At 36.9% G+C, this 14972-nt stretch overlaps 1 protein-coding gene across 1 annotated transcript in view; it reads left to right on the plus strand.

The window, feature by feature from the left end:
* Positions 1-14972, plus strand: part of SPATA16 (spermatogenesis associated 16) — a 256040-nt gene that overhangs the window by 102648 nt on the left and 138420 nt on the right. Inside the window, 1 exon segment of the mRNA XM_042243815.1 lies at positions 7693-7782. Coding sequence (XP_042099749.1) covers positions 7693-7782 — 90 coding nt within the window.

Consider the following 14972-nt stretch of genomic DNA (forward strand, 5'->3'; position numbering starts at 1 on the left):
CTTTTCTCTCCTTGCTATTCTTTGGAACTCTGCATTCAGATGCTTATATCTTTCCTTTTCTCCTTTGCTCTTTGCTTTTCTTCTTTTCACAGCTATTTGTAAGGCCTCATCTGACAGCTATTTTGCTTTTTTGCATTACTTTTTCTTGGTGATGGTCTTACTCCCTGTCTCCTGTACAATGTCACAAACCTCCATCCATAGTTCATCAGGTACTCTGTGTATCAGATCTAGTCCCTTAAATCTATTTCTCACTTCCACTGTATAATTGTTAGGGATTTGATTTAGGTCATAACTGAATGGTCTAGTGGTTTCCCTACTTTCTTCAATTTAAGTTTGAATTCGGCAATAAGGAGTTCATGATCTGAGCCACTGTCAGCTTCCAGTCTTGTTTTTGCTGACTGTATAGAGCTTCTCCATCTTTGCTGTAAAGAATATTATCAATCTGATTTTGCTGTTGGTCATCTGGTGATGTCCATGTGTAGAATCTTCTCTTGTGTTGTCAGTGGTGGCCTGCTACAGGGCTGGGGGCACTGAGTATAGCAGTATATGCATGGGAACTTTTGAGGGAGGTCACCATTATCTTCATCATCCACCATAGTTTGGTCCCAGGTAAATAGGAAGGAGGGAACACAGCTCAACCCATCAACAGAAAATTGAATTTAAGATTTACTGAGCATGGCCCCACCCATCAGAACAAGACCCAGTTTCCCCCTCAGTCAGTCTATCCCATCAGGATGCTTCCATAAGCTCTTTTTATTTTTTAATATTTTTATTTTTTTAATTTTATTTTTACTTTATTTTACTTTACAATACTGCATTGGTTTTGCCATACATTGGCATGAATCCACCACGGGTGTATACAAGCTCCCAATCCTGAATCCCCCTCCCACCTCCCACCCCATATCATCTCTCTGGATCATCCCCACGCACCAGCCCCAAGCATCCTGTATATAGACTGGCACTTCGTTTCTTACATGATAGTATACATGTTTCAATGCATTCTCCTGAATCATCCCACCCTCTCCCTCTCCCTCAGAGTCCAAAAGTCCGTTCTATACATCTGTGTCTCTTTTGCTGTCTCGCATACAGGGTCATCATTACCATCTTTCTAAATTCCGTATATATGTGTCAGTATATTGTATTGGTGTTTTTCTTTCTGGCTTGCTTCACTCTGTATAATGGGCTCCAGTTTCATCCATCTCATTAGAACTGATTCAAATGTATTCTTTTTAATGGCTGAGTAATACTCCATTTTGTATATGTACCACAGCTTTCTTATCCATTCATCTGCTGATGGATATCTAGGTTGTTTCCATGTCCTGGCTATTATAAACAATGCTGCAATGAACATTGGGGTACACGTGTCTCTTTCAATTCTGGTTTCCTTGGTGTGTATGCCCAGCAGTGGGATTGCTGGGTCATAAGGCAGGTCTATCTGCAATTTTTTAAGGAATCTCCACACTGTTTTCCATAGTGGCTGTACTAGTTTGCATTCCCACCAACAGTGTAAGAGGGTTCCCTTTTCTCCACATCCTCTCCAGCATTTATTGCTTGTAGACTTTTGGAGCGCAGCCATTCTGACTGGTGTGAAATGGTACCTCATTGTGGTCTTGATTTGCATTTCTCTGATAATGAGTGATGTTGAGCATCTTTTCATGTGTTTGTTAGCCATCCGTATGTCTTCTTTGGAGAAATGCCTATTTAGTTCTTTGGCCCATTTTTTGATTGGGTCGTTTATTTTTCTGGAGTTGAGCTGCATAAGTTGCTTGTATATTTTTGAGATTAGTTGTTTGTCAGTTGCTTCATTTGCTACTGTTTTCTCCCATTCAGAAGAGTGTCTTTTCACCTTACTTATAGTTTCCTTTGTTGTGCAGAAGCTTTTAATTTTAATTAGATCCCATTTGTTTATTTTTGCTTTTATTTCCAGAATTCTGGGAGGTGGATCATAGAGGATCCTGCTGTGATTTATGTCGGTGTGTGTTTTGCCTATGTTCTCCTCTAGGAGTTTTATAGTTTCTGGTCTTACGTTTAGATCTTTAATCCATTTTGAGTTTATTTTTGTGTGTGGTGTTAGAAAGTGATCTAGTTTCATTCTTTTACAAGTGGCTGACCAGTTTTCCCAGCACCACTTGTTAAAGAGATTGTCTTTACTCCATTATATATTCTTGCCTCCTTTGTCGAAGATAAGGTGTCCATAGGTGTGTGGATTTATCTCTGGGCTTTCTATTTTGTTCCATTGATCTATATGTCTGTCTTTGTGCCAGTACCATACTGTCTTGATGACTGTGGCTTTGTAGTAGAGCCTGAAGTCAGGCAAGTTGATTCCTCCAGTTCCATTCTTCTTTCTCAAGATTGCTTTGGCTATTCGAGGTTTTTTGTATTTCCATACAAATCTTGAAATTATTTGTTCTAGTTCTGTGAAAAATACCGCTGGTAGCTTGATAGGGATTGCATTGAATCTGTAGATTGCTTTGGGTAGTATACTCATTTTCACTATATTGATTCTTCCAATCCATGAACATGGTATATTTTTCCATCTATTCGTGTCCCCTTTGATTTCTTTCATCAGTGTTTTATAGTTTTTGATATATAGGTCTTTAGTTTCTTTAGGTAGGTATATTCCTAAGTATTTTATTCTTTTTGTTGCAATGGTGAATGGAATTGTTTCCTTAATTTCTTTTTCTACTTTCTCATTATTAGTGCATAGGAATGCAAGGGATTTCTGTGTGTTGATTTTATATCCTGCAACTTTACTATATCCATTGATTAGCTCTAGTAATTTTTTAGTGGAGTCTTTAGGGTTTTCTATGTAGAGGATCATGTCATCTGCAAATGGTGAGAGTTTTACTTCTTCTTTTCCAATTTGGATTCCTTTTATTTCTTTTTCTGCTCTGATTGCTGTGGCCAAAACTTCCAGAACTATGTTGAATAGTAGCGGTGAAAGTGGGCACCGTTGTCTTGTTCCTGACTTTAGGGGAAATGCTTTCAATTTTTCACCATTGAGGATAATGTTTGCTGTGGGTTTGTCATATATAGCTTTTATTATGTTGAGGTATGTTCCTTCTATTCCTGCTTTCTGGAGAGTTTTTATCATAAATGGATGTTGAAATTTGTCAAAGGCATTCTCTGCATCTATTGAGATAATCATATGGCTTTTATTTTTCAATTTGTTAATGTGGTGAATTACATTGATTGATTTGCGGATATTGAAGAATCCTTGCATCCCTGGGATAAAGCCCACTTGGTCATGGTGTGTGATCTTTTTAATGTGTTGTTGGATTCTGATTGCTAGAATTTTGTTGAGGATTTTTGCATCTATGTTCATCAGTGATATTGGCCTATAGTTTTCTTTTTTTGTGGCGTCTTTGTCAGGTTTTGGTATTAGGGTGATGGTGGCCTCATAGAATGAGTTTGGAAATTTACCCTCTTCTGCAATTTTCTGGAAGAGTTTCAGTAGGATAGGTGTTAGCTCTTCTCGAAATTTTTGGTAGAATTCAGCTGTGAAGCCGTCTGGACCTGGGCTTTTGTTTGCTGGAAGATTTCTGATTACAGTTTCAATTTCCATGCTTGTGATGGGTCTATTAAGATTTTCTATTTCTTCTTGGTTCATTTTTAGAAAGTTGTACTTTTCTAAGAATTTGTCCATTTCTTCCACATTGTCCATTTTATAGGCATATAATTGCAGATAGTAGTCTCTTACGATCCTTTGTATTTCTGTATTGTCTGTTGTGATCTCTCCATTTTCATTTCCAATTTTATTGATTTTATTCTTCTCCCTTTGTTTCTTGATGAGTCTAGCTAATGGTTTGTCAATTTTATTTATCCTTTCAAAGAACCAGCTTTTTGCTTTGTTGATTTTTGCTATGGTCTCTTTTGTTTCTTTTGCATTTATTTCTGCCCTAATTTTTTAAGATTTCTTTCCTTCTACTAACCCTGGGGTTCTCCATTTCTTCCTTTTCTAGTTGCTTTAGGTGCAGAGTTAGGTTATTTATTTGACTTTTTTCTAGTTTCTTGAGGTTTCCATAAGCTTCTTATCCTTGTCCATCAAAGGGCAGACAATCTGAAAACCATAGTCACAGAAAACTAACCAATCTAATCACATGGACCACAGCCTTGTCTAACTCAATGAAGCTATGAGCCATGCCATGTAGGGCCACACAAGAGGGATGGGTCATGGTGGAGAGTTCTGGAGGTCCACTGGAGAAGGGAATGGCAAACCACTTCAGTATTCTTGCCTTGAGAACCCCATGAACAGTTTTTGAAAAGGCAAAAAAGATAACAGGATAGCCAGAAAGTTTTCAGGAAGGAGAAACTGTCCTCAAGCAGGATAAATTGTTGTTATATAATCCTTAGTACAGAGTTTAAACTGTGTTGTTTGTTGTGTAATCATTGCTTTAAAAAAAAAAAAAGTGTTTTATGTGACTAAGACTAAGGAATGTAGAGAGAGAAATAAAAAAGATGTTTGTCCTTTCCTCCTCCTTGAGAATTCCAGACCCCTCTCTCCTTCCCTGACTTCTTATCAATCTACCTAGGAACTGACTGTCTCATTACTAACACTGTCTTTATTCCTCTGACAAAAATTCAATTACTTCCATAACTTCACCATTCTAACATGATTCTTATTTTTACCACAACCCCTATCAACATAACTAAGTCATAGCTATTTCCTCTCTTTTAAAATCAAACCAATCAGCATAGAGATCTCTCTCTGATTATAACTGTAGAGTTGATTTATTTTCATTACAGTCCCAGTCAGATTGTACATTTCAGTCATAGACAGCCTCCCATAGGTCCCCAAATGGCATCAAATGATGAATGATTAAGAACTTTTTAAAATATAAACCAATATTTCCTCTGCAAGTTATATACAACATAAAATACATCTTTAAAAGTGCATTATAGAAAGCATCAAATAAATCAACAAAATGTAAAAAGTAGGCTTTACAATCACTACTAGCATTTCCTTGCCAAATAACTAACAGTGCATATCATAAGCACACAGTGAATGCTGCAATAATTATAAAGAAGCCAAAAATAATAAATGGCCAAATAATATCTCATCCCAAATTTCTAAACTTCCTTTTGTAAGTACCATCACCTTCAAGGTAGACTAGGTCCTAGACCTCTTGGTCCCTCTTATGAAGCAATGATTCACATGGCTTAGTGTAGGATGTTGTACAGTTTAGAAGAACCTAGTCCAGTTTAGCAACAGTGACTTCCAAACTCATGTCCTCTACTGTATTTCTTCAACACCATAAAAAGGACTTGTAATTATAAGAAATTCTTAAAGAAACCTGTTCTTTTTAAAAATTACACTGAAACAATGTTTATCTCACTACCCACAAAAATCTCTTCCAAAACCACTTCAATGACTCCTCCTCTCCCTTAGCCCTCTATTTTACTAAACCCTTCTCTCATCACTACTCCTCCTGTCCACCACACCCCATGCTTCTCTCCAGTCTAATCCATTTTAATGAAAAGAACACATCTGGCAAAGCAAGATTCTTGAAGAATAGCTCAGTAAAACCAAATTGCTGCATCATGGGCGAAAAGATAACAAAGGAAAAAACTATATGTTCATTCATAAGGATTTTGTCTCATCATATTTGCAGATATTTACTAAAAATGCTTAAGTGAATAAATATTACCAAGTAAGAGGAAAGAATTAGCCGTGTTGTGAAAGAAAAGTTTCTGGTCATAGTTGGAAGACCCAGGCCCCTAGACAGAGCACTTCTCTTTTCACTCTGACCTAGTTTTACAAGATTACTCTTACAGGGATAAAATTTACAAACATATTTCATTAACATACCTTTTTCTGAATTAATATAAAGTATTAGTACTAGATATTAATAAGAGGCTTGGTGGCTCAGAAGTTAAAGCGTCTGCCTCTAATACGGGAGACCTGGGTTCGATCCCTGGGTTGGGAAGATCCCCTGGAGAAGGAAATGGCAACCGACTCCAATATTCTTGCCTGGAGAATCCCGTGGATGGAGAAGCCTGGTGGGCTACAGTCCATGGGGTCACAAAGAGTCAGACATGACTGAGCGACTTAACTTATCAGTAGTTCACTGTTGATATGGAATAAACTCATGGAATAGGCTTTAAATTTCCAACAGCTTAATCAGAAATCACTAAAGCAAATGGTCTGTGTTCTTGCGGGATTAATGTATTTATTTGTACAAATTTCTAGTCATAGAATGTAGTAAAACTTTACTAACCCAGGCTCCTTTAATTCAGAAATCATCACAGAGAAGGAGTAAGATAACTTACGAAGAAGTGCTGAGGCTGGAGATGAGAAACATAAAAATAAACTTGAAGCAGCATTGCAACCAGATTTTAGAAGGGTCCCTTAGTCTCTCTGGATTCTATTCACTTGTGTTTAAAGTGAGCTAAACTAGTCAGTCAATTCACCTCATCATCATATAATTCTATGGCTCTATGTGGTTCAGATAGATGCAGCTTTTTTATTTTATTCTTTCCATAAGCAATGTTTCTGGGAATGGGATTATTCTTGTCTGTATGTTTTTCTCAATCCTGAGCTCATGAATGGCCTTAAAGGATCACATGAATTCCCTGAATTTAAGCAACCATGTTTATGTGCATTTTTTTAGACAGAGGTTCACAGCTTTAATTCTCGAAAAGCTTTGTGAACCTCTCCAAAAAAAAAAAAAAAAAAAGATCAAGAATCACTTCCTTCATTAATAGACAAATTCTAAGTGATTCTCATCAACTTGTAAAAGCAGGCACACACACAAAAAATTGCTTAATAATCCTGTGTCGGTTCTATAGCATTATGTGTCTTACATCCATAAACACAACACATTCTGTTATAAGCTATCCCTCAAACTTTCACCAATGGCTCGCCCCTCATTTGGTGATGAGTTGTGCTCTTCATCTGTCTAGGTCACCTCATTATATCAAAGCTTTGAACAGTTCCTGGCTCTCAGTGAAGCAAGGGAAAAGAAGAGCTACCTGTCTATCTCTAGGGAAAGAAGGCAGCTGTGGAGTGATCATCATCTCATCTGAGCTTGGATTGTGACTCCAAAACTCTGTGAGATAATGGAAGAATCAGCAAGCAAGGATAGATAATCTTATCCAAAATCAAGCCTTGAAATTTGAGCAAAAGAAAATGTAAACCCAAAGTAAACAAGGGCTTTACCAAAAGTGGCAAGGTGAGGACCAGAATGCTTAGCCAATGGTCAGGGTTCCTACCATTTCACTACAATTGTCCAACTGGGAGAAGGCACAGAACCCAACATGGATTGCAAACGAACAAGTCACCTATTCCAGTTCCTCTTTTACATGAAATCCAGCAGCTAACAATCTCCTTCTTCATTATGGGTAGATATACCACAATCTGAGATTTTTGCCTAATTTATTAGCATATGACAAATAAAATAATACCATGTCTTATATGTAATAAAAGTTAGATCCAAATTCTTTGTCATTGTTATAGCTATAAAAGTTAGCCAGTGTTATAAATAAAATTGCTTTTATCATGCAAACTTAATTTTCAATAAAGCTTGTTTATTTGTCTTAACTGACAATTACAGGAAGAAAAAATCATCCATTTCCTAGTATCTTTTAAAATAGATGTATGTAAAATTGGATGATTGTTATTTCATTCCTATACACTTCTGGAAATTGACTTTTAAGAGCTTAATAACATTTGCATTTCTTTTATCTTTTCAGGAGCATTGTTTTAAACCCTGCCTATTTCCGAAATCATCTTCGTCAGGCAACAGTGTTTAGATGTCTGGAGAGATATTCAGAAGCTGCCCGGTATGTTTATTATAACTTTTGTGAAGATTTATTTCAAGTTAAATTAATTTCATTCTCAGCTTCTGGTAATAGCATAATAGAACTTTCCATTTCTCTCATGGAATATGATTTTACCAGAATTATTGTCTTATAAATGTCAAACCAACAATTATTGACTATCTTTTTCTTTAATTAAAGCCACTCAGTGTTCATAGCTCATGGGAAAATTCAAACTTTCCAGCCATGAGGTCACTGATAATGATGGGAAAACTTCCAGGGAAGATTAGAAATGAACTTGACCTCTTGCTCTCAAGTACATTCCTGATCCTAGTTGTAATGACACAATTTTGTGACTATCTCTTTCTTGAGTTCTAGAAATAAAACCCAACCACATGAAAAGGATCTCAGCAGCCCATTTCTAGAAAAGATGGTCTAAGTTATAACACCAAGCGTTTTAAGAGGTGTCCTAAAGTATTGTCTCTTGGACCTGCAATATGTTTCATAAAAACCTAGTGAAGCAGCTCCTGATATTCTCATCCCCAGAACCTAGACTTATAGCAAAGAATTACAAGACTTGTGTAGTAGCCTCCATGCTACACTCAGAATTTCTTTGCACCTGTGACAATGAAGGCTTTTTATTCCTGAGTTAAGATCATCATATTAGACTCCCCTTCCCTTTGATAAATTCTCTCAAAGACTTTTCTTCATCTCCTAATGTATAGGTATCTATTGTTTCTTACCCAGCCAATTTACCATCCAAGGATTTTATCAATAAAGTGTGAGTGGTTTCTACATACATTCCAAACATAACTCCTAGAGAGAAATCCATAGTAATAGGAAGGGGAGCCTAGGTTGCTGGTGGCTACTATCTCTATAACATTTATAAATAACACTTTCTTAGAAAATGAAAACTTTAAGAAATTTAAATGATAAATAATAAAAATAGTAATAAAATGATTTCATAAAATTGATACTATGAGTTTGACATGCATTCTATAAGACAGTCCTCGGTATTAAATGGAAACCCACTCCAGTGTTCTTGCCTGAAGAATCCCAAGGATGGAGGAGCCTGCTGGGCTGCCATCTATGGGGTCACACAGAGTCGGACACGACTGAAGCGACTTAGCAGCAACAGCAGGTATTTCTTGAACTCAATTAAATGATGAACATGGAAGACTGAATTAATCACAATACTCTATTCACAGTCAACCACAATAGATAAGCCACACTATCTATTTATCTATGTGGTAATGTCCTCTTTTAAAATTCAAAACATGTCTCTATCAATCTCATTTATACATTCTATTTTTCCTTATACTCATTTTCTAAATGTTTTGTCTTACATTACCCACATATAACTTCTTCTAATTTTATTTTGTTTACTGAGTTATCCCCACGGCTTATTTTCTGCCCACACATACTATGTGAATGAAAGGGTATTTAAGAGATGATAGTAAGCTTCCTTTTGTCTGTAAAAGTCATTAACTACAAACAAAGCTAATCAGTTTAGCATAAACAGATACAGTACAGTTGTCTGTAAATAATTTTCTTTAAGAGGTAGCTCATTAATGTGTTTTCTGAATCTAATCAAAAAATAACAGGCGAAAGCTAGATGCAACTTCAGAACTTCAGCTTGCAACTAGTTAAACCTGCTAGTAATACAGTTAGGTTAACTTGTACAGACTCTAGAGAGCCCATTGTTAAATATTCAGGAACATTAGGAGAGCCAGTTGTTTACTGTAAAAGAAATTAGCTTTGCTGGGAGAATGTATACTATGTAAATTTGCAAATGCTTCAAATCCGTGATTTTGGAGTTTGGGGGAGAGCCAGACACCAGTAGATCATTGACTATAACTTAATTGTATCAAAGCTAACCATTCGAGTTACACTAGTGATAAAAATTCTTTATGGTTCCTAAAACAAATGAACAAACAATGAGAACTAGAAAATTAGGAATTTGTCAGTACCTACATGCAATATTGGCGTGAAACATCCATTTCCCTTGACATGTATATCCCTGCAGTGTAATAAGTGCATCTGTTTCATATCATTTGATGGCTAACTTGACAATACTCCTTGAGAAGTTTCCTAATAACTGTTGGCTATACTGGTATGGACTTTCCAACAGAGAAGCAGATACAATTTATTTCAGATTCAAGTATTTTTCATCTTGGTTTCCTTGGCAATTATAGTCCTCAATACAGAGTATTGGTCATCCTTTTTTCCCCTCTAGGGAAAGAATAATATGACCCAAGAACATGAATATCTTAGTGTCTCTTAACTATTAGATTTCTAGTATAAAACAATAATACAAATCAATATACTAAGCATTCACACATATCGATTAATTGCTTGGATACTTAGGTAGTTTTGGTTCAGGGCTCTTACAAACACATTATATGAAAACCCATTGAAAAAGCCCACACATCAAGGTATTTTCTCTAAGGAGCCAAGTAGGCATGCTTCTGAGGTTGAAAGGCACCAAGCAAATACAAAAGAATGCCATTAGCATGTAACATAGTAAGTCTTAAAACCATGATTCCCAGTCAAGTAGGTCATCTCCCATCTGGTCCAAGATAGTGTATTTATAACTAGTCCCTAGGAAATGGAATATTTAAAATTTTCTAAGCCTAACCATTCAGGTATGACCTAAATCAAATACCTTGTGATTATACAGTGGAACTGACAAATAAATTCAAGGATTAGATCTGATACAGAGTGCCTGAAGAACTATGGACGGAGGTTATGATATTGTACAGGAGGCAGTGATCAAGATCATCTCCCCCCCAAAAAAGAGAAAGGCAAAAAGGCAAAATGGTTGTCTGAGGAGGGCTTACAATACCTGTGAAAAGACGAGAAGCAAAACACAAAGGAGAAAAGGAAAGATATAAGCATCTGAATGCAGAGTTCCAAAGAATAGCAAGAAGAGATAAGAAAGCCTTCTTTAGTGATCAATGCAAAGAAATAGAGGAAGACAATAGAATGGGAAAAATTAGAGATCTCTTCAAGAAAATTAGAGATACCAAGGGAACATTTCATGCAAAGATGGGCACAATAAAGGACAGAAATGGTTATGGACCTAACAGAAGCAGAAGATATTAAGATGAAGTGTCAAGATTACACAGAAGAACTGTACAAAAAAGATCATCAGAGCCAGATAATCACAATGGTGTAATCACTCACCTAAAGCCAAAAATCCTGGAATGAGAAGTCAAGTGGACCTTAGGAAGCATCACTATGAACAAAACTAGTGGAGGTGATGGAATTCCAGTTGAGCTATCTCAAATCCTAAAAGATGATGCTGTGAAAGTACTTCATGCAATATGCCAGCAAATTTGGAAAACTCAACAGTAGCCACAGGAACGGAAAAGGTCAGTTTTCATTCCAATCCCAAAGAAAAGCAATGCTAAAGAATGTTCAAACTATCATACAATTGCACTCATCTCACATGCTAGCAAAGTAATGCACAAATTCCTCCAAGCCAGGCTTCAACAATACATAAACCATGAACTTCCAGATGTTCAAGCTGGTTTTAGAAAAGGCAGAGGAACCAGAGATCAAATTGCCAACATCCACTGGATCACAGAAAAAGTGAGAGCATTCCAGAAAAACATCTATTTCTGCTTTATTGACAATGCCAAAGCCTTTGACTGTGTGGGTCACAACAAACTGTGGAAAATTCTTCAAGAGATGGGAGTACCAGACCAGCTGACCTGCCTCTTGAGAAATCTGTATGCAGGTCAGGAAGCAACAGTTAGAACTGGACATGGAACAACAGACTGGTTCCAGCTCAGGAAAGGAGTACATCAAGGCTGTATATTGTCACCCTGCTTATTAAACTTATATGCAGAGCACATCATGAGAAATGCTGGACTGGATGAAGCACAAGCTGGAATCAAAATTGCCGGGAGAATTATCAATAACCTCAGATATGCAGATGATACCACCCTTACGGCAGAAAGTTAAGAAGAACTAAAGAGCCTCTTGATGAAAGTGAAAGAGGAGAGTCAAAAAAAGTTGGCTTAAAGCTCAACATTCAGAAAACTGAGATCATAGAATCTGTTCCCATCACTTCATGGCAAATAGATGGGGAAACAATGGAAACAGTGACAGACTTTATTTTTCTGGGCTCCAAAATCACTGCAGATGGTGATTGCAGCCATGAAATTAAAAGATGCTTGATCCTTGGAAGAAAAGCTATGACCAGCCTAGACAGAACATTAAAAAGCAGAGACATTACTTTGCCAATAAAGGTCCATCTAGTCTAAGCTATGGTTTCTCCTGTAGTCGTGTACGGATGTGAGAGTTGGACTGTAAAGAAAGCTGAGTGCTGAAGAATTGATGCTTTTGAACTGTGGTGTTGGAGAAGACTCTTGAGAGTCCCTTGGACAGCAAGCAGATCCAACCAGTCCATCCTAAAGGAAATCAGTGCTGAATATTCATTGGAAGGACTGATGCTGAAGCTGAAACTCCAATACTTGGCCACCTGATGCAAAGAACTCACTCACTGGAAAAGACCTGATGCTGGGAATGATTGAAGGAGGGAGGAGAAGTGGACAACAGAGAATGAGATGGTTGGATGGCATCACCGACTCAATGGACATGAGTTTGAGTAAGCTCTGGGAGTTGGTGATGGACAGGGAAGCCTGGTGTAGTGCAGTCCATGGGGTCACAAAAAGTTGGATACGACTGAGCAACTGAACTGAACTGAACTAAGCTAAAGCCTAACCAGCTCTACTCAGGAAGGAATTCCTAATGAATAGACCAAAAAAGATATTTAAGACAGTTTCACAAAATCTCAGATTCTCAATTAGAGAGCCTATAGGAAATGTAACTGAATATAGGTTATCAGTCAGGCTTATGACAATGGGAAGGTCCTTTTATTTTATTGGTCAATATCTTTTCAGAAACATCCTACCAGGAGAAAGAGCTAGCATAGATAAGTGGTAGAAAGCAGAATAAAAATAAGGACATTTATTTTTGATTTAGGTTCTGTAGAAATGATAGTCACCCTTAAAAAGGTACCTTGTTGTTGTTTTTCAGTTGCTCAGTTGTTCTGACTCTTTGGGACCCTGTGGACTGTAAGACTCCAGGCCTCCCAGTCCTTCACTAACTCCCAGATTTAGATCAGACTCATATCCATTGGTTTGATGATGCCATCCAACCATCTCATCCATTGTCACCCCTTTCTCCTCCTGCCCTCAATCTTTCCCAGCATCAGGATCTTTTCCAATGAATTGGCTCTTCGGATCAGGTGGCCAAAGAAGATACTTGACACTAGTTAAATTGATGAAATCACATTTTTATACCATAAATCTAAATTGAGATTACTATAATTACCCAAGAAATAGTAAATCTGTGAGGCCTACTTGAAATAGTCAGCAGCTTAGCCCTTTTACATTTCTGTTTCTGTGCCTATAAAAGTGTGTGTTGAAGCAGAATGTCCTTGCTGAAATCTGTCCCTCCTCCAACACACACGCAATTTGACTTACCTTCATAAGAAAGATAAGACAAGAAACTACATATAGAGATGTGAAAAAGCAAACAAAAGTCAAGACTGACTATTTTATGTTGAGAACTAATGACTTTTTATAATATTAATTAGTACATCTCTATATATTCATCAGCTAGCATAGCACTTGGCACAAACCAAATTTGGGGTTTACAAATTAAATCAGCTAGTTTTTGAGTTTGTGGTTAATAACCACTTAGCTTCATCAGTAAGGCAATATTACATGAAATGGTTGGTACAACCCTGGTTGAAAAAGAGATACAAGAGTGTGTACTTAGTGGTAAAGTCATATGATAGAATCATGCCTCCTATAATGAAGATTTATGGGGCAAAAAACAGATGACATTGCACAGAATGTTGAAGACCATGTTGTGTAAGGGGCAGCAAACAGAAGGTAACAGTAAGGGAGAAAAACACAGCAAAGTCTGTTTATCCATCACTAAGGAAGAATTAGCTATGTGTTTCCTCATACATGAATTAGATCAGGGGAGACTAGAGCAGGAATAATACATTCAAATGCTTACAAAGCCCATGCAGATGATGTGTGAAGGGGACTAATTATAAGATAAAAGGATGTTATATAAAATACAGAAAACTGGAGCTCACTAACTAGAGTCACCATACAATTCATCTTTCAGACTGAACACTGTGATAGTGAAAGTGGGCACTTTTAAGAATTATAACAGGGAAACAGGCATAAATCAGGACTGTCAAGAGCACACTGGCCACACAGTCACCCTACCACCAGCCCTTCTGAAAGGAGTAAACTTATTCAAGTCCAGTTAATGTTGCTATATAGAAATACAGGATACAATAATCAAATGTTGCAGATTTTTGAGTCTCCAAGAAATAGTACAATATTTCAGAGCTTTCCAAGAAACTTCTTTAATGTTGGCAATTATTACTAGTTTTTCAAACACAGTGTCATCTTAAGAAAGTTTGAAGTGAAGTGAAGTTGCTCAGTCATGTCCGACTCTTTGCGACCCCGTGGACTGTAGCCTATCAGCCTCCTCCCTCCGTGGGATTCTCCAGGCAAGAGTACTGGAGTGGGTTGCCATTTCCTTCTCCAGGGGATCTTCCCAACCCATGGATCGAACCCGGGTTGCCAGCATTCCAGGCAGATGCTTTAACCTCTGAGCCACCAGGGAAGCCTGGTGGCTTCCTTAAACTTACTTAAGAAAGTTTAAGTAATCCCATTCATGAAAATGCAATTCACTGAAGAATCAACTGGCCAAGTGACCAATTTGCAGAATTCACCAAATTTAAAGTTTACTAAAACCTTACTCTAAGAAATAATCTTATTGACTAATTAATATTAATATGAATACATTTATATGTATATATTCCTCATGAATACATTTAGCAAACCTTTTTAATTTTTGAAAATTTTCAGTCCTTCAAAAACTAAGGTTATAGAATGATTGATTCTTAAAAATATATTCTTGTGTGTATGATATTACTCTACTATTCTTGAATACTCTATGACTGTTTATTCTAAGTAACATAACCAAAATTTTAATTTGGAAGTTTAACAATTTAAACTAATTTCTTTCTACTTTGAAAGTCATTTTTTAAAACATTTTATCATTTTTAGGATTCATTCCCCAATTTCTGAAGGGTGACCAAATCTGCGTGTGTGATAAAATGTACTTTTAAGTATTTATAGCATTTACAACAACTTGTATTTAATGAGGTGACC

The sequence above is a fragment of the Ovis aries genome, chromosome 1 (genome assembly GCF_016772045.2).
Source record: "Ovis aries strain OAR_USU_Benz2616 breed Rambouillet chromosome 1, ARS-UI_Ramb_v3.0, whole genome shotgun sequence".
Lineage (NCBI taxonomy): Eukaryota > Metazoa > Chordata > Mammalia > Artiodactyla > Bovidae > Ovis > Ovis aries.